Raw genomic sequence first — 19,045 nt, forward strand, 5'->3', positions numbered from 1 at the left:
TGTTTTTTGTTAAGTTGCCTAATATTTATGCACAGTAATAGTCACCTGCACACACAGATATCCCCCTAAAATAGCTAAAACTAAAAACAAACTAAAAACTACTTCCAAAAACATTCAGCTTAGATATTAATGAGTTTTTTGGGTTCATTGAGAACATGGTTGTTGTTCAATAATAAAATTATTCCTCAAAAATACAACTTGCCTAATAATTCTGCACTCCCTGTATCAGTTTGTCTCTGTTTACAGCAAGTTACCACACTCGCTCTTGCACTTATAGATAGAATTTAATTTATAATAACTGTGGATCTCCTCATTTATCGAGCATAAAATCAACACCTCAAACACAAATATGTCATACAGTATTTGAAATTGGGTTTCAAGATTTATTTAGATTTATTTTTACTAAAGAACACAGACGTATGACTCACAAGACAATCAGATTTAGAGCAAAAAATATATAACTGAATCTAACAAACCGTGCTTCTTCATTAGCTCAAGTTTCCTAACATACTCAATCTAATGAAAGGACTGAGGTATTTGTGTTTTTTATAAATTTATAGCTACACAGCGGTATGTACTTAGATCACACATGTGAAAGGCACTGCATTTGTACCCTCTGCAACAACAAATAAGAATTCTACTACAGCTAAATTTGGATATTTCCCCCACGAGGAGGTAAAATGACTTCATATTCAACATGGATTGAACATGTGTAAAAGACACTGTTTTACATATGTTTAAACTGTTTGCTCCCATCAAGTTGCTGTGGTGATTTAGTGTAGTCCTATGGGGATTTTGATTGCACTGACAAAAACGCACAGGCAGGAGATTTCTCATCAGAGGCGGAGACTGATCGTCTTCTGAAATACAAAAGACATTTTCATTTTAAAATGTACATAATTTTATATACATTTTACAATGTTTATAATGTCTCATGTTTGGATGATTTTTCTACATTAAAGCGCAGTACGTTGTCTGTTCCACGTCCTCAATAGTCTCCGGCAAACGCACATTGTACGTCTCAGGGAGCAAAGAAGCTGACAGTCCGGAGCCTAAAGCCACCAGGGAAAAAACAAAACTTGGCAGATTCACCCACACGTCTTCAAGGAGCATGATCAAGGGGGATACAGCCACACCTACACGGGCCATAAAGGAACAGTATCCCAATCCATTTTGCCTGAATTACAAAAAGAAGAAAAAATAAAACAAATGTTGTGCTCTGATTATCAGGCAGCAAAATAAAAGACAATGTGCATTTTACTGACCTCATTACTGTGGGATAAAGCTCCGTTGTGTACAGAAAAACGATTGTAAAAGAGCCCTCTGAAAACATCTTGCCCAAAGCTCCCACAGCTGTCCGAAGATCCCCCCTATCTGAAAAGAAAACACTATAATTCACCTTGTGTTCTAGTTAAGACTTTTCACTGAATTTATTAGAAGATTAAATACTACAAACACATAAGGACATTTAATTTAGCTCATACAGATAATGGGGTCATCCCATATTCAACTAATTATAATGAGCTAAAAGTTCAACCTTCAGACTAAACACTGAACATCTTAGATGTTTTGTTTCTAATTTATTATGTCAGATATGGGGGTAATTACTAATTCAACAATCTACTGTTTAAAGAAAACCGTTTCACGGGAAGAACTACATTGAAGAGGAGCTAACATGGTTTACTTCAGACACTGGATGAACTGGGCTGCGCCAAGACTAGAACAATGAATTTTTATGAACTAGCAGCTTGAATCATGCAAAACTACTCCAGAACAAGAGTGAATTATGTGTAGTCTTTGTCAGTCTGGTCAAAGAATCATGGCTTGGTGCATGTGACAAATAATATAATACTAGAAAGTAAGCTAATAAACTAAAATGAATACATCTACACATTTGAATGGATCATATACCTGCATGGATAAACACACTGCTGAATATAAGCAGCCCAGTCAAAATGAGCATCCCGGCTTGATTCCACCTTCGACCTATTTTGTCTACGGTGAAAAAGACGAATCCTTTGGCTGGAATCTCTATGACACCATAGATGAACTGTGTGAGATAAATGTTCACACCAAATCCGCTGATATTCAAGCTGATCCCGTAATAAGCGAAGGCCACTCCAAACCTGCGAGCAAGACCAGACTTTTGTCATTTTAAAGTTAAACAGTTGCCCCAAAGAACAGTAGTTTCTCATTAGCTACCTGGTATCTGACATGGATAATAGTAAAACCATTGTTATCGAAACAGTGTTAGAGTTCAGCAAACATGATGTTGAATAACCTGTTCTTGGCAGTTTAATCTAGTCTAGTCTAGTTAAAAATTTGTTTAGACATGAGATTTGGGCCAATGTTTTTGACGCAATTTTGCTGTTGACCTTTTGAAGGTTGCCTGGATGTCCTTGTTAGACTTTCCAGCAAAAGGTGGAGTAGGTAAGGAGGGGTGGGGGCACAGTGCTTCTGCCACTGAGCTAACCAACTAGGCTGAGGTTTAATAACTTCAAGAGCTGAATTGCTCAAAAATGAAGACTCCAGAAATAATTTAGATGTAGTGTTGTCTTTGGAATATATGTTCTCAATGTAGCTGTAAATTTCCTTAATACAAAATTATGGTGGTGATATTTTTTACTTTTTCTAAATGCACCTCAGAGAAGAAGAAAACAACATCAACATCTGGCTTTCTACAGTTCCGTTTTTGCCATCATAACGGCCAGTGGTTTTAACCTGGGGGATAATGCCACCATTTCAGCCAAGTTTACTGGTTGTAGCTAAGAGACACTGGTAAATATTTGTATAGCGCTTTACACTATACACGGTCATCCACCCATTCACACACACATTCACACACTGGTGATGGCAAGCTACAGTGTAGCCACAGCCACCCTGGGGCGCACTGACAGAGGCGAGGCTGCCGGACACTGGCGCCACCGGGCCCGCTGACCACCACCAGAAGGCAACGGGTGAAGTGGCTTGCCCAAGGACACAGCGACCGAGACTGTCGGAGCCGGGGGCTCGAACCGGCAACCTTCCGATTACAAGACGAATGCCCAACTCTTGAGCCACGATCGCCCACATCGTGGGCAAGTGGGCCTTAACAATGCAAGGCCCTAACTGGGCATTGTTTTAATTTTTGGACTGAATAAACATACTGGTGCATCCCTATCATGGATATAGACAGCTGTCTCCAAATTTTAAAGGTGGATCTTCTAAGGTTGAAGATCAAATATGCATTTCTCGGTTATTAATAATTATTCAATGAACCTCCCAATCACGGACATGGACACCTTTGTCCACAGTTTTAACCATTAAATATGTACTAATGAGCAAATAGTTTATATACTTATGTATAATGTTTTAAATGTTCAAGATAAATACCACACAATGCCACTAAGTAGAGCGCGCCTTCTCATTTTGGGTGTCTTCACGAGGTCCAAATAGGAATACTTTCTGTTTTCATCTTCTACAAGTATTACTGTAGACAGAACCTGTAGAGTAAAAAGGAAACTTTATTCAGAGAAAGGAGCTGTGAAGTGTACAGTTCTGTCTTGAAGTTAGCTGATAATGAAAATGTTGTACCTCAGGTTTTAAGTCAGCCATGACATCCTCTCTGCCGTTAACTGTTGCACATCTACTCAGGTAAAAATGAGCGTCATCCGTTTTTCCATTACTCATCAGCCACCTGGCAGACTCAGGGAGCCACCTATGAGAAAGAGCAATGAGAAGGTTTAGAAGGTCTTTTAAATACTTTTAGAAAGACAGGAACTAGTTTTCCCTGCATGAAAACTGAATAATGATATTAATTTGTCTTTACCACCAACAGAGCATAGCTGGAAACAGTGGGGAGATTACAGCAGCAGTCAGGAATCTCCAATCATTGATCAAATAGGCCACTCCAGGTAGAATAACACAACCAACACTCCAGTCCAAGCTCATTAAAACAGCCACTGTAGTCCGATGCCTGATTTCCACCCATTCAAGACCTATGTGGAGGAATTTTATGTATTTTTTTTATTAATAATGACACATTGAGGTTACTGATAAAAATAAGGATTTTGAGCAAACCACACCTGTATGGGCATCATCTCAAAAAAATTTAATTGTGTCAGTGTGATGTTTCATTTATTTTTTGTTCGATGTGAATGACAGGCAACTCACAGAGGACGAAGGAGCTTATACTAATTCCAGAGAGTCCGAGTCCAGTACAAAATCTCATTGTGGCAAACATTAGGAAATTATAGGACAAAGCGGTCGCAATCCCAAAAATGAAACTTGCCATGTAAGACAACAGAAGTGTTTTTTTCCGGCCAAACCTGTAAAACAAATTTTTAAAAAATTACAGTCAAATAATCTACGGAACACTTAAATGAAAAAAAGCCTAGATTACAACTGTTAAGAACAATTTATTTTCTCCTAATTTTTGAAGTTGAATGTTTTTTTTAGCTCACTAAAATCAAAATAAATGTTAGACTTTTGAAAAAAAATGGAAAAACAAAAAAAAAATCCTTTGCACTTGGAAAAATAACTAAAATAAAATAAAGGAGGGAAGTAAGGAAATAATATTTGTTTCAGTATTTCTTAATTTGGCAAAACCTTTATTACATACCAATGAGGTATTGATGGACATTTTTTATTAAGACTCTGGATGTCTACAAGACTGTGAGTCAACTGCTTTCAAAAAATTGTGTAATTTTAATTGTACTACCTGCAATGGCTATCCTAAATCTTGCCTTTGGCTTATACCAACCATGTAGTAATAATTAAAAAGACTAAAACTAAACATTTTCCAACAAGACAAACTAAACTGAAACAAAAAAAAAATCCTCTGTAGAAACTAACTGAAAATACATTGAATTAAAAACTAAATGTCAAAATGAAATAAAATAAAAATTAATGAGAAAATAAAAAAACGTTAAAATAATTCTGGTCCCATTGTCACAGATGTTAAAAAATGGCAGACCTAGCCATGCGGTCTGCCTTTTCAAACATTTGTGAATGAAGGGGGCATTCAGAAGACCTCTTTGATTTTGAGTGTGATGTAATGGGATGCCACTGTTGCAACAAGTCAGCCGTGAAGTGACCACACACCACACAAGGTTCCAGAGCACCAAGTGCTGAGGGCCATAGCACATGAAAAAAAGGGACACTATTGATAGAAGAACTGCAGAGATCCAAACTTTCTCCAGCATCAACCTGGAGCTGGAACTTTACGGCTTTGCCTTTTGGGCAGTTCCTGTATGGGTAATGTTTGGGTGGGCTTAATGCCTTGTCAGTATAGTGTACTTTTACATAATTGAAATATTTCTTATAAAGAAAAAAGTGAAATCCCTCTGACCTGAAGTATTTCAAAAAAGGTTGTTTTAAATATAAACAGTACTCTAGATAAAGGACCTTAGTGATGTTCTCCACTGTTCTGTCTTTGAGGCCTCTATGGAAGCATCCAAACTCACCTAATAGAGGGGCTTACTCCACCCTACTTGCAAAGTACCTGTGAATGATTACTTTTGGCAATACAATTTTGTTCTTTGCTATCTAGGGCTCATCATAATATTTGGCAATGCACACCCAGATCAATACAGACTTGTCACCATAGTTGTACAAAAAAATGTTAAGCATAGTTGATTTTATTATTCAGTGTGTTTGTGCTCGATTTTAAAGGTGATGACATGGACTCACCTGTCACTAAGGAAGCCAAATATTCCTGATCCTAACATGACCCCCACAAAGAATATGGTGGCCGTGGCTCTGTTCATTTTTTTCTTGTCACAAACCAGATCCCACTATAAAGGGAACAGAGACAAAAGGAAAACATAGGCTAATTCACAACTGGTATTAATTTCCTGCTTGTTAAATGGAAATATTGATCCTCACCTCTGTAGCCAGAGTAGATCTGAAGATGGTGGTGTCATATATCCAACCATTCTGGCATGGCATTGTGGGTATGTAGGTTAAGTTGGAAGAGTTTGACAGCAGTTGGTACTGAGGCTCTGCAAACATCTGACAGGAGCTCAAACTCCCATCCTGCTCAAAAGGGATATTAACATTGAGCCTCTCTTCCAAAGATAAATTCCTGAAAACACCTCCATTATTCTGAGACCTGATATCACAGTGGTGAGAGGGAATAAATGTAATAAAATTATTCAGCAGGAAGTTAAATGGTAAAGTCAGCCGTGGAATTATTAACAAGAGGAATGTTCTTAGTTGGAATCTTCCAAAGCCATTGATCTCTGCCAGCACATTGTCAAACCTCATCTTGGAAAACAAAAGAGACACAAACTAGAGAATAACCTGAAGCAAATACCTTCAGGAGCACAAAATAGATTTTCATAGTGAGCCACAAGCCGCTTTTATTCCATTAAGCGTTCTTGGTTAACGGTCAGCTGATGTTCAATGTGTTAATTTGTTGTTAGGCAGTATGAACAAAATAAACTGAACTCAGTGAACCGTAGAAGTAAATAAATAATTTTCCAAGAAAGCTGTAACTTTAGTGATAAAGTACCAAGGTCCAAAGTTTAAACAAATGTGTATTGGCTGAGTTTAATACAAGAAATTTCCAGTGGGGAAAAAGTCATTCTTTTTTTCCCTTTTTGTCAATACCTGTAACATCTTTATGTCTGTTGATCTAGCTTTTAAGAACATTTCTATTTTTTAACCAGAATTTAAAGTTAAGAAGTGAATTTGTTTGGGTCAAGGAGAAAAAATGATGTGGAGCACATTCTTTGCACAATAGCTCTAAAATTAGAAACATGCTGTCTCAGAGTGACCCTGAAAAACTAGTTCATACATTTGTTACTTCTAGACGGGACTACTGTAATTTGTTATTATCAGGATGTCCTGATAAACACTTCAGTTGATCCAAACTGAAGGAAGAGTACTGACAGGGGCTAGAAAGAGAAAGCATATTTTTGCTATATTGATATTGAATCATTGGCTCCCTGTTAAATCCAGAATTGAATTTAAAATCCTCCTCCTCACATACAAGGTCTTGAAGAATCTTGCCCCATCACATCTTAATGACCTTATGGTACTGTTTCACCCCATTAGACTGCAGGCTTACTTGTGGTTCCTACAGTATTTAAAAGTAGAGTGGGAGGCAGAGCCTTCAGTTTTCAGGCCCCTCTTCTATGGAACCAGCTTCCAGTTTGGATTCGGGAGACAGACACGATCTCCACTTTTAAAATTAGGCTTAAAACTTTCCTTTTTGCTAAAACATTTAGTCGGGGCTGGATCAGATGACCCTGGATCCTCCCTTAGTTTCGGTAGAATAGGTCTAGGCTGCTGGGAGATTCCCATGATGAAGTGTTTCTTCTTCACTCACCTTTTTTACTGTGTTATATGCCACTCTGCATTTAATCATGAATTATTATTAATCTCTGCCTTCCTCCCACAGCATGCCTTATTTCCTGTCTTAATTGACTCAAGAGTTTTTCCTTCCTACTGTTACCAAATCGCTTGCTCATCAACAGGGGGTCATATGATTATTGGGGTTTTTCTCTCTTTTCTTTGTATTATTGTAGGGTCTTTACTTTACAGTATAAGGTGCCTTGAGGCAACTGTTGTTGTGATTTGGCGTGATATAAATAAATCTATATTGAACTGAATTAACAGAGAATGAAACAAAATGGGTCTGCAGACCAGAGGGTCTGCAGATGGAAATTAGCCCAAGGCTATAATCTGGCATATTTACATTTGTTAAAATGTTCATTAATATGTATTGCCCCTCTTTCTAAAAAATAAATAAACAAAATAAATGAAGCCAACATCCAAGGAAAAGCCTTGAAATGTCCTTCAAGAAGCCTGGAGAACTATTCCTGAAGATTATTGAAAAATATTACAAGAGAAGATGCCTAAGAGACCTCTTAATTTAATGTGAACAGAGATATATGAAACAAAAGCTCATTAATGTTTCAGTCATTTATTGAGACAGTTTAATTACCAACTATTACCTACTATATAATTTTATATCCACAAATCATATTTTTCCTAAATGATATAAAGCCAAACTAGAATTTTCATTTTAAAAAAACCCTCAAATCTGTATTATTTAATGCCTTGTATTTTTGGTTTTTTTTTTTTTTTTTTTAATTAGCTCATATTTTTACAAATTGACAGATACCAGGGCTTGTATATAGCTTTGGGTTTTACTGTAATTGGCTGAATACATACATTCCCTAACCCTTCTCAACAAACTCACAGAACAGAAGGTCTAAAATTACATATACACTTTTGACAAAACTTGATACAGAGCTGACATTTTGTTTGTTTCCAGCTGCTTGTAGGCCTCTTTCTTCTAGACTGATAAATTATTCAGCAACTCAATCAGTGAAAGTTGCCCAAATGACACTTGCACACATATACAGACATGAAGTCATGTTATTAATTATAATGAGAATGACTGGTTACAATCTAAGGCCAACTGACAATGAATAGTTTGTGATAATGCAAATTACTTGTGACATACAGATCATTCTCAGGCATGTAGGCATTTGTAGCAGTGCACCTATCATGACCTAATATGCTTATGTACAGACTTTACCCACCTGGAGAGTCTTCTTCAGTTATGTGAATGACCTGACAAAAAGCTGTATTACGTAGAAACTATAATTCTAACAAGTCTGGTGTAACATATAGCATACAAGTAGAACAGAGTTAAGGCTGCTTTGAAATGTGCTTCATTCTTTTTAGAAATAAACAATGGAAATGTATGCCATTTTTACAAGGTTATTGCATGTATCTAAAAAGTGTGAAAAAATGATGTAATAGCACTGATATAATAAACGAAACTAGACTAGACATGAATTAAAATTACTATGAAATGATGCTGTGTACTAACACATAATTTTATCTCTATTCTTTGTTAGTTTGTTCACATCAACTTATATACTGTTTGTGTATTGAGCTGGATATTGCGATAGCTGCACGACTTCCAAAACACACATGACCTGAAAAATGGCCTAATATTAGAATATATTTAGACAACCAGTAAAGCTAAACAGAAGCAAAAACAAAACAAAAATATAATAATAATAATAATAATAATAATAATAATAACAACAACAACAACAACAACAACAACAACAACAATAATAATAATAATAATAATAGAAAACTAAAAATAATAGTTCTTAATTTCATCAAAGGTGCTTGAAAGGATCATATAACTAGATGGATAAACATGCTGCAGAACATGAACATCCCAGTCACCAGGAACAACCTGCCTCGAGTCCATCTTCAACCTATTTTGTCAGTAAGATGGTCAAAAACTGCTGCTCCAACCATGACCCCAATGAAGACAATGGTAGCTGTGTTTTTCTGTTAGTTTTTGTCTTATCACAAACCAGATCCCACTATGAAGGGAGGATGGCCGAAAGAAGAACTTTAGCTGATTTAGGACTGGTATTCATTTCCTGCTTTTTAAATGGAAATATTGAATCTCACCTCTGTAGCCAGAGTAGATTTGAAGGTGGTGGAAAACAATAACTTGTGTGCACCTAACAGGCCAAACATTTACTTTATACTGAGGATGGTAGGATGGAAATTTCCTAATTTAAAAAAAAAAGCATGCATGGAAAGTGGAAGTCAATAAAGCATGGAAGTAAATAAACTCAATAAAGTAAAGTAAGCATCACCATCGATTCACTATCAATACCAGCCTATCTTTTCATTTGCTAATGAAATGTGTTGTATACAGTGAAACATGACAAGACTAGTGAATGACAAGTGAATAATAGTGGTGTTAACATTACGTTTATTGACACTTGTTGAGCATTTCAACAATGATGATCTTTGAAGTTGTAACATGGTAACTTTACTATTTAAAAATCAGTTAAGATCCAATCATTATAAGTCTTATTATTGATGACTGTGTTTTTCTTATTGAATCTCCTTCCTTGGTGACTGTCTCCTGCAATATAAATAAGACTTCAGTTAGTCATTTGACCTTACATGCAGCAATATAAATAAGACTTCAGTTAGTCATTTGACCTTACATGCAGACATCAGGACATAGAATGTAATGTGTATTTTGGACTTTGATAAACAGTAAACTGCAGTTTACTGGATTATTGTTTCGTGGGGAGTTTCTGTGAATGGTTAATCTTTTAGCTTTAGTTTGGATACTGAATTGCATGCTGTGATGCTTTAACACTCTCTTCTCTTTACCTTGGTTTCTCAATATCTTCGATGAACTCTGGCAGTCGGGTGTTTAATGTTTCGGGCAGAAGTGAAGCAACTAAACCAGTTCCAACTGCCACTGCACAGTAAGTGGCTGCAGGGAGGAGATGCCACAGATCTTCCAATAGTACAATGAGTGGAGAAATGGACACGCCAAGTCGTGCAAGAAATGAGGTGTAGCCTAAGCCATTTTGTCTAAAAAGATCAAACCACTGAGGTTAATATAAACCTTTCATATGAATAATCAAAGCAAGGCAGAAGAACGTTTTTTGTGGACTAACCGTACGACCGTAGGGTAAAGCTCAGTTGTGTAAAGATACATGATAGTGAACGAGGCCTCTGACATAGATTTTCCAAGAACTGCCACAACAGTACGAACAGTCCATTTATCTAAGGAGAACAGGAGAGAGAAAATTTTCAGGTGAGAGAACACATCCACCCAAGACCAATGCTCTATCTTTTAATTTCTAAAGATTGATCCTGCTTACCACCGGAAATGAACGCATACATTCATATCAACTCTCGGTGGCAGAAATAAACCGCTAAATGTACGAGAAATGAAAGAGAAATGACCTTTTGGAACAAAGATGTTGATGAAGAGACAGAGACCAGTTAATAGCATGGAACCCATCTGGCCATGCTTTCTCCCAACTTTCTCCAGGAAGTAATAGACGCCAATCTTCATGGGCATTTCAATGGATGCAAATATGAACTGTGTTAGGTATGGGTTCAGTCCAAATCCTGTGATATTCAGAGTTATTCCATAGTATGTAAATGCAACGCCAAACCTAGAAAAGAGGGAGAAGAAACACTTAAACTTAGGCTGATAAATAAAGGGGTAAATACAAATTTCCTCAAAGAAACCCCAAACATGATTGCAACTCTCATTTAAATATTTTTTTAAAATATTTTTTACACTGTATGCTAGAACAAAATCAAAAGCTGTGTAAATTTCCCAGTGTCAAAAATGATAGCTATAAAAATAACAATTGCTTTATTTCCGTAAGATAGCTCAAAGGCTTTAACATCTTTGTCCCAAGTACAATTTGCCCCATTTGTCTATTTAATAATCCACCCATAACTGTCACTTAAGATAGCAAAAATACACACACAAACACACACACAGAGAAAAGTCAGTTAACTCTTTTTAAAGTGCGTTTGGTAGAAAATGCACACATATGATGAATATCTGGAAGAAATCAATTTGCCTTTTCCCAAAAAGCTGAACTATCTCCTAACTCCAAACCATTATACCGAAACTTACCATAGCATTCCTGAGTATATAGCAAGTTTTCTAATATTTGGGGTTCTGAAAAGATCTACAAAAGTGTACTTCTTAGCGCCATGTTCAGTTTCTGCACATTCCAGTAATGTCTGTGAGAAAGTCAGGGAAACATAATGTGAATGTTCATTTACAAAGCCCCCTTTTTGTCTTATTTTACAGTAAGACTGTCGGCTAATAAAAAAAACCCCAAAACATTTTGAGATGTACCGCTGGTGTGATGGTGGCCATGCACTTGGATCTGTTGTTCATCTTGGCACATTTCATTATGTAATGATGAGCAGCATCTGTCTTTCCTTTGGCTACAAGCCACCTAGCAGACTCTGGAAGCCACCTAAATCAACAAACATGGTGAGTTTAGCATCTGATCAAAATCCAATGAGATTAAGGATACTTTGCAAAGTCGGCAAATAAAACTTAAATACCTCCAAGCAATGATAGACAGAATCAGGGGGGAGGTAACTGCTAGAATCAGCTTCCTCCACTCGTTTACAAAATATGCAGTGCCAACCAGGATCCAGTTCCCAATTGTCCAATCCAGGCTTATGATCACACCAGAAAAAGTCCTGTGTTCAATGCTAAACCATTCAACATCTGCAGAAACATTAGCACAAGTATATAAAAAAAAAATTTATAAAACAAATTGTGCAAATTCTTGAAAGAGAAACAGAATATGCCTGTAAACATGAACCAGGCTATAATGTCTCAGTCATAGGTTAGCACAGCTTTAACAATATCCTGCTTACTCAAAACAATGGCCATGATGCTTATTCCTGCGAGTGACATGCCCGTAAAAAATCTCAAGATGACAAACATTACATACGAGGTGGAGAATGCACTCAGCACTGCAAATATCAAGGATGCCAGATAAGACACGAGCAGAAGAGGACGTCGCCCAAACCTGGTCATGGACAGAAAAAGCATGAAGTAATGACTGTGCTCACAGCTGTGGGGTAAACCTCTCACATGTATATATTTTAGTGCTGTCAGTGTTAATCTCGTTAAAATGATGTTAGCGCCATAACCGCATTAACGCAGCAAATCTCCTTTAGCGAGTTAGCACGGATCGCCCCGTGCGTGGGGCAGCACGGCGCCGTTAACGCTGACAGCACTAATATATTTATAATTCGCAAGACGGTTTAATTTTGCAACACTTCAACATCTCTCTTATTGATCTTATTGTTATTTTTTTTTTCAGTTATATACATATATGTCTGTATCCAAGTTGGCATTGGTAATGGTACTGGTAGAGATTGAAACAAGTCAGACCTGGAAAATAAAAATAAAATAATACATTTCTGGTCATTTTGTCGAATATACTAGTACATTAAAAAAACTGGAATATTATGGAATATAATTTCATTTAAAGCAGTAAAATTTTTGAATTAAATCAACCATGTTCTATATCCATTACAGGTGATGTGAAATATTTCAAGTCTTCCTCTTTTCTTTATTTTTTTTGTTATGTGTGATATTATCAGTGTTGGGAAGGTTACTTTAAAAATGTATTCCACTACAGATTACAGAATACATGCCCCAAAATGTATTTTGTAAGGTATTCCGTTACGTTATTCAATGAGAGTAATGTATTCTGAATACTTTGGATTACTTAATATATTATCATGCTTTTTACAACTACACTAATGTACTATTGCTGTGTGATTTATTGCTTTTACTGAAGGTTATTCGTCATAGCAATGCCAACTAGATTTTTAAATCTTAATATAAAATGAGTAACAGGGTTGATATTAGGTAAGGCTGCACTTTTTTCAGTGATCCCATATAGAAAACTATCCGGCGCGTATATAAAACAGGTCTGCAGTGTTGGGGAGTAACGGAATACATTTACCGCAGTTACATATTTAAAATACAAAATACGAGTAACTGTATTCCGTTACAGTTACCGTTTAAAAAGGTGGTATTCAGAATACAGTTACTTTGTTGAAATAAAGGGATTACACGGCGGTACTTTCCTGTTTCATATGTTAGGCTATGCTCTCTCTATTTTTGGTAATTCCACGCCGGTGTAAACCCAAACAAAACACGCATTAAGAGGCTCAAATGCCTGTGTCTCAATCTCACATCTCATAATGACGTGAAGAAATATTTTTTAAAATGATTTAATATGAAGGCAATAGGCAGAGTCTTACAGGCATCGCCCTAAAGAATGTAGCCTCCTGGGCAGCTAGTCCGTGCTGCAGGGAGAATGGACTGCCGTACCCGTTATGTGTCTGTGAGCGAGGGAGGGAGAAAAAGGAGAGTGGAAAAGTACAAGTTGTCATCGAGCAGAAACGGGAGCTGGAAGCATGTAAATATAATAATAACCACTTCAGCCAAGAAGAGAGCCTGACGAGCCCAGTTGTAAGTACGCTATTAAGACGACTGTACACCGTGTTCGTGTTTTCCTCTGAAACAACAAGTTCCGCTGGAGCCTTCTCTCTGTCTCTGCTAGCAAAGTTGACCCAGACAACGAAGTAAAGCTAGTTTTCGGCTACGAGCCCGACACGGAACCGGATGTATTAGCCAGAGGTCCCTTTACGGCTTTACACCTCTACGGTGCCTTAATCATCAAAATTATCGCAAAAAATGATTTAAAATATTTCACAATGTAGAGTGTATATGAGAAGAACTAGTATTTTTGACCATTTAACCCTTACCTGTCACTGAGAAACCCAAAAACTGGGGATCCAACCATAACACCAATAAAGAAAATGGTTGCAGTTGCCTTGTTCATACCTTTTCTGCTGCACACGAGATCCCACTGCAAATAATCGTTAAAATATTACAATATGTGATTTTACAGTTGCGTCTTCTGGAAAATAAACAATAATTAAATGAATGATGCCTGGGGAAATTACATTTAGCTAGTTGGATTATTTTCTGTAGATAATAAAATGGATAGAAAATTATATCCTTAATGTTAGCAAAAGAAAATTTGTTCTTTAAAAAAAAAATCCAAATGACTGTGTAAAATGTCTCTGTTCAACATAACTAATTCTCACTTACCTCTGTTGCCAAAGTAGACTTGAAAGTGCTTTTGTCATATACCCATCCATTTTGACACTGAACAGTAAATGAGCCTTTGCTGCTGTTTGAACCTAACAGATATTCATATTGGGGCTCTGAAAACATCTGACAGGAGCTTGGAGTCCCATCCCGCTCTGCTGGAATACCAACGGCTAATTTCTGATCTAAAGTTAAATTTCCAAAGACAGCTCCAGTATCCAAAGCATCGATGTTGCAGTGATGCGAAGGAACAGCTGCCATGAAATTATTCAGCAGAAAGTGACATGGCAAAGTAATTCGAGACAGGATCTGAATCAAGACTAGAGCAATTTGGAATTTTCCAAATCCATTAATTTCTGCAAGAATGCTGTCAAATTTCATTTTGCTGTGCTTCCTGTATCTCCGGGAGGACAAATGCTCTAAAAGTCAAGTGAAGTAGAGTATCACTCACTATAAAAGACACATTCACCAGCACAATGTTAATAATTAAAATGAATACCAAAAACATGTATTAATAATGTAACTTAACTGTACCCAGTACGATACAGTTACTCACTCAAACACTGGCTTTGCTTTGATCAGTTGTAAGGCTGATATGTTTATTCAAATGCTATAATAGTCAGGATTTATAATTGAAAATTAGCACTCACAGTAGAGAAAGCAAGAATGTGATCTAAAATTGATCTCAGTTCTCAAGAAAGCACTCTTATCCCACAATGCAGCTGCAGTGCAATATGCAAAGGAATCAGATGGTTTTGTAATGTTTTATTTTACAATGGTAGTAAGTTCTAAGATATCAGCTCTGGCAGGGCTTAAATTTTATAACAAACACATCACACCCACAGGCAACTTAATATTTTAGCACCATATTATGTACACAGCCCAAAGAAATATACAGTCACACAGGATTTCTTCATGTAGCAACTGCACCAAGATAAAACCAGCCACAAAAATGAGATCAACTATAGGAAGATTAAACCGATCTGCTACAATCTGCACAATAAAAACTTGGATGAGAACATAACAAATAAAAACATCTCTGAAAATTTGGCAGCCAAAAGCAAGAGCTCCCTTTACAGCAGAACCAACCTAATTACAACATTTTTCAATACAACAGCTGAAGACCATTGCCACACACCTGCTGCTGATCAGCCTCGTCGGGGGAGCTATTTAAGGAAGACACGGCATGGGAGTCAGGGGAACGCATGGGGATTGTTTGTGTGAATATTTACTGCACTGTAAATAAATGCACTGTTCACCACATGGAGTCCAGCATTTAGGTCCTCCTTTCCCCACATCCCCACGGTCTGCCAGCGCTAACCGTGACACCAAGTGACACTTAAGACTTCAGTGTTTGTGTTTTAATGGAGACAAGAAACAAAGAGTATGCTGAGTAGCACAAAAATGAACCATAAGTGAGTGTGACGCATTTCTAGGAAAACATTTTTTTTTCCTCTACATACCACCGAAGTGGATTTTAAAAGAGGGTTCAATAAAATTATTGTATTAACTGCTTAGAAATTACTGACAGTTTTATATTCTGTAAAGAATTTTCAGTATCCAAGTAATTTATATTACAGTAGTTTGTCCAATTTGTTTGATCCTCCCAAAATGGGGACTACATATAAAAATGTCGGTAACCCCTTTTCCTGCTGCCCCATATTTTTTTAATTATTATTATTATTTTTTTTAGAAAGAAGAGGCTTTCTCCTGGCAACCCTTCAAAAACATTTAACATGATAACTTCACAGGGCTGCATAGCTTTGTGTTAAAACTCTTTTTTCCCCACCTGACAGTATAAATGGAGAAACTGTCACATGACTGTATAAATAAACAAAAAATAAGCACAAAAAAGATACTGTGATACCTGACTTGCTTTCCAACAGAGTTTAAGATCTTAATATGTTTTTTTACTTCTAATAATAAACACTGTTTTCTTAAAGATTAACCGAATGATGCGTTATCCCTTTTTACTTTACTTCAGCAAACCACACTTTCAAAACTAGATTGAATTCCATTTACGGTCATCCCCTCAAAGAGAACAGCAGTCTTACATAACCGGTTTACCATTCTGCTGAGATTATTATTATATTAACCCTAATTAAAGGTACATTATGATGAGCAAATCACCATAAATGTATAGGTATTTTAAAACACTATGTAGTATATATCTGCTCGAATCTGAATATAAGAGTCTGTTACTATTATTGCAGTTAGTTTCTTTCAAGTGGTGAATTATTTTAATTATATAATTAATCAAAACCAAACACAGATACTAAATTCAAAGCTTGTTTCAAATGAATCTAAAAATATTTTGAAGCTTCTCAATTGACATGTTCATTATGTCACCTCACTGCCCCTGCATCAACTGAACTGTGTAGGTGGCACATGGGGATGGGTTAGGAACACCTCTTCGTCTCCCTCTTTAAATACAGCTGCATACATGAATGACCAAGGCTACATATGAGCAGTTAGTGGGATAACACTCAGGATCATTTTTTTTAACAGACAGGATGTGAAGATGCCTGTGCTGGATATCAAGTGCAAAGATGTATAATGTAAGTACCTGATGTTTGGAAAATTATTTTCTTTTAGGGTCTCTTACAGATGTTTAACTCTTTCTGATTTGATTTCATTAATTTCATTTTTAGCTTTGACTTTAATTAACATCTCTATTGATAACAATACAAAAAGTGTAATTTATTATCATGTCATGAAGTGTTTTACCCTTTGCTTGAATTTCTGTGCTTTTCTGCACCAGAAACTGCTCGAGAAACCTGGTTTCCTAAATTCAGTGGCATGAGTTTAAAATATATATGTGACTTAATAAATATATATTTTCACGTTGATTTTGATTTTTGTGGGTTCTGTGGGTTTGTTCTGCCATGAGGCCACTGAAATGCGCAATAAAACTTTGTGTGCAGAGACTGCTGAAAATGTGTCCACATGTTTCTTATGGTTGAGCTTAAACTGTCTAATTATGTAAGAACATGGAAACATCTAATCCGCTAGAGCTCAGTTCTCATTTGGGTTGCCCTTCAGAACAAGAGTTCACTCCTTTGTCAAGGATGCTGACTCTCTGTTTCCATGGCAATAAGTCAACAGACTGAGGTTACTGCCATACTTGGAAAAAGAAACCCCTGCTGCAGCACAGTCAGATTTGCTGGTGGTAGAGTGGAACCAAGGGTGAAGATAAGCCGGTGGCATGCGACAGTGTTTGTACAAAACGTGGCTAGTGTGCAAGAGGTCTTTCAGTTTTAGTAATCCCACAGCTGCATATGTGGTCAGAGGATTACGTCCACTCATTATGAGCATGAATGTTGTAATAATTTGGGGCTTTTAATGATTTCTTTGAATTGTTCTAGCTCGATATTTGACCAGTCGTATTTGCAGAGCCAGCTTTCAATCATGGACAAGAAAGGGAGTTTAAAGTGGGAAAGCCATTGCAGACCCTAATGTTATAGCTTTATCATTCCAAGGCTCCAGTTTTCATGTAAGTTGATTTAAGGTGAAGTTGAAGAAATTGCAAGTATTTATTCTTCATTGTTTCATCCACTTTATGCAATGCACCATTACCACAGGCAGCAAAACAGTCCCAGAGCTTGATGATACCACCACCATGCCTGAAAGCTCGTACAGTGTTCTTAGGTTTGAAAGCCTCACCTTTACTCCTCCAATTATTCCTCCTGTCAGTGTGAACAAATAGCTCAATCTTTGTCTCATTGGATCATAAAGCTTTTATCCAGAAGGCCTCTGGCTCATCCAGGTGGGCTGCTAAAATAAATCTCAGTTGAGATTGAAGGTGTTGATTTTGGGACAGGTTGTGTTTCTTGGTTGGCACACTCTCAGTCCATGGCGATGTAAAACATGTGAACAGTGACACTGGTGTTCCAGCAGTTTCCAGTTCATGGCACACTTGAGTCTTGATTGTTGCTAGGTTTTTCCTGAACATCCGAATCAATTCCCTCTCATCTGATGGTGACAGTTAGGGTCCTCTTAGAGAAGCTGGCAAAGTGTAGACACATCTGAATAATTGGTACTAATGTACAACTGTTTGAAGTAGCTAAAATCCCTTCTTAGACCTTCACTGAATTCCTGCTTGCAGCTTTTATGCTGGCAAAGAGAAACTACAAGTTGTCATCAATCTTGATGACTGCTGAGAATTTAGGAGGCCATGGTCATGTCAAGGTTAAAAGCAGATTTAAATGAGTATATGTTTATATTTGAGCCTGTATGAATTGGAGAAAAAACAAAATAAATTCAAGCTTGTGCACCCAATTTTGTGTTTTTTAAATAATTGCTTTAAACTTACAAAGTAAGTAAGTTTAAAGTTTAAGTAAGTTTAAAGCAATGATTAGTGTATGTGTACTGTATCTGAGAACTAAACTAAACTCTGATAGAACCAATTGTGGATGGATGGATGGTGCAGGTCCATCCATCTGTCTGTCCATTTTCTGCTGAGTCATGGAGGCGGCTGTTTAAACAGAGATACCCAGACCTCCCTTCTCCAGAGTCACCTCCCTTAGCTCATCGAGTCGGTCACAGAGGTGTTCCCAAGCCATTTGAGAAACATAATTTCCAGCATGTTTT

The 19,045-nt window shown here is 36.9% G+C and overlaps 1 protein-coding gene across 1 annotated transcript; it reads right to left on the reverse strand.

The window, feature by feature from the left end:
* Positions 1–784: 784 nt before the first annotated feature.
* Positions 785–14,836, reverse strand: LOC308395002 (uncharacterized protein; the record flags this gene model as incomplete). Its single annotated transcript, XM_080879654.1, has 20 exons — positions 785–860; positions 971–1,177; positions 1,266–1,374; positions 1,912–2,126; positions 3,373–3,482; positions 3,574–3,697; positions 3,809–3,977; positions 4,153–4,307; positions 5,671–5,774; positions 5,866–6,246; positions 8,606–8,609; positions 10,156–10,362; positions 10,449–10,557; positions 10,741–10,955; positions 11,432–11,541; positions 11,660–11,783; positions 11,875–12,043; positions 12,196–12,350; positions 14,107–14,210; positions 14,456–14,836. 20 exons carry the CDS (start codon positions 14,834–14,836, stop codon positions 785–787), a joined length of 3,228 nt encoding a protein of 1,075 aa, XP_080735780.1.
* Between the last annotated feature and the right edge of the window lie 4,209 nt (positions 14,837–19,045).

Source organism: Rhamphochromis sp. 'chilingali', assembly GCF_963969265.1.
Source record: "Rhamphochromis sp. 'chilingali' genome assembly, chromosome: 4".
NCBI lineage: Eukaryota > Metazoa > Chordata > Actinopteri > Cichliformes > Cichlidae > Rhamphochromis > Rhamphochromis sp. 'chilingali'.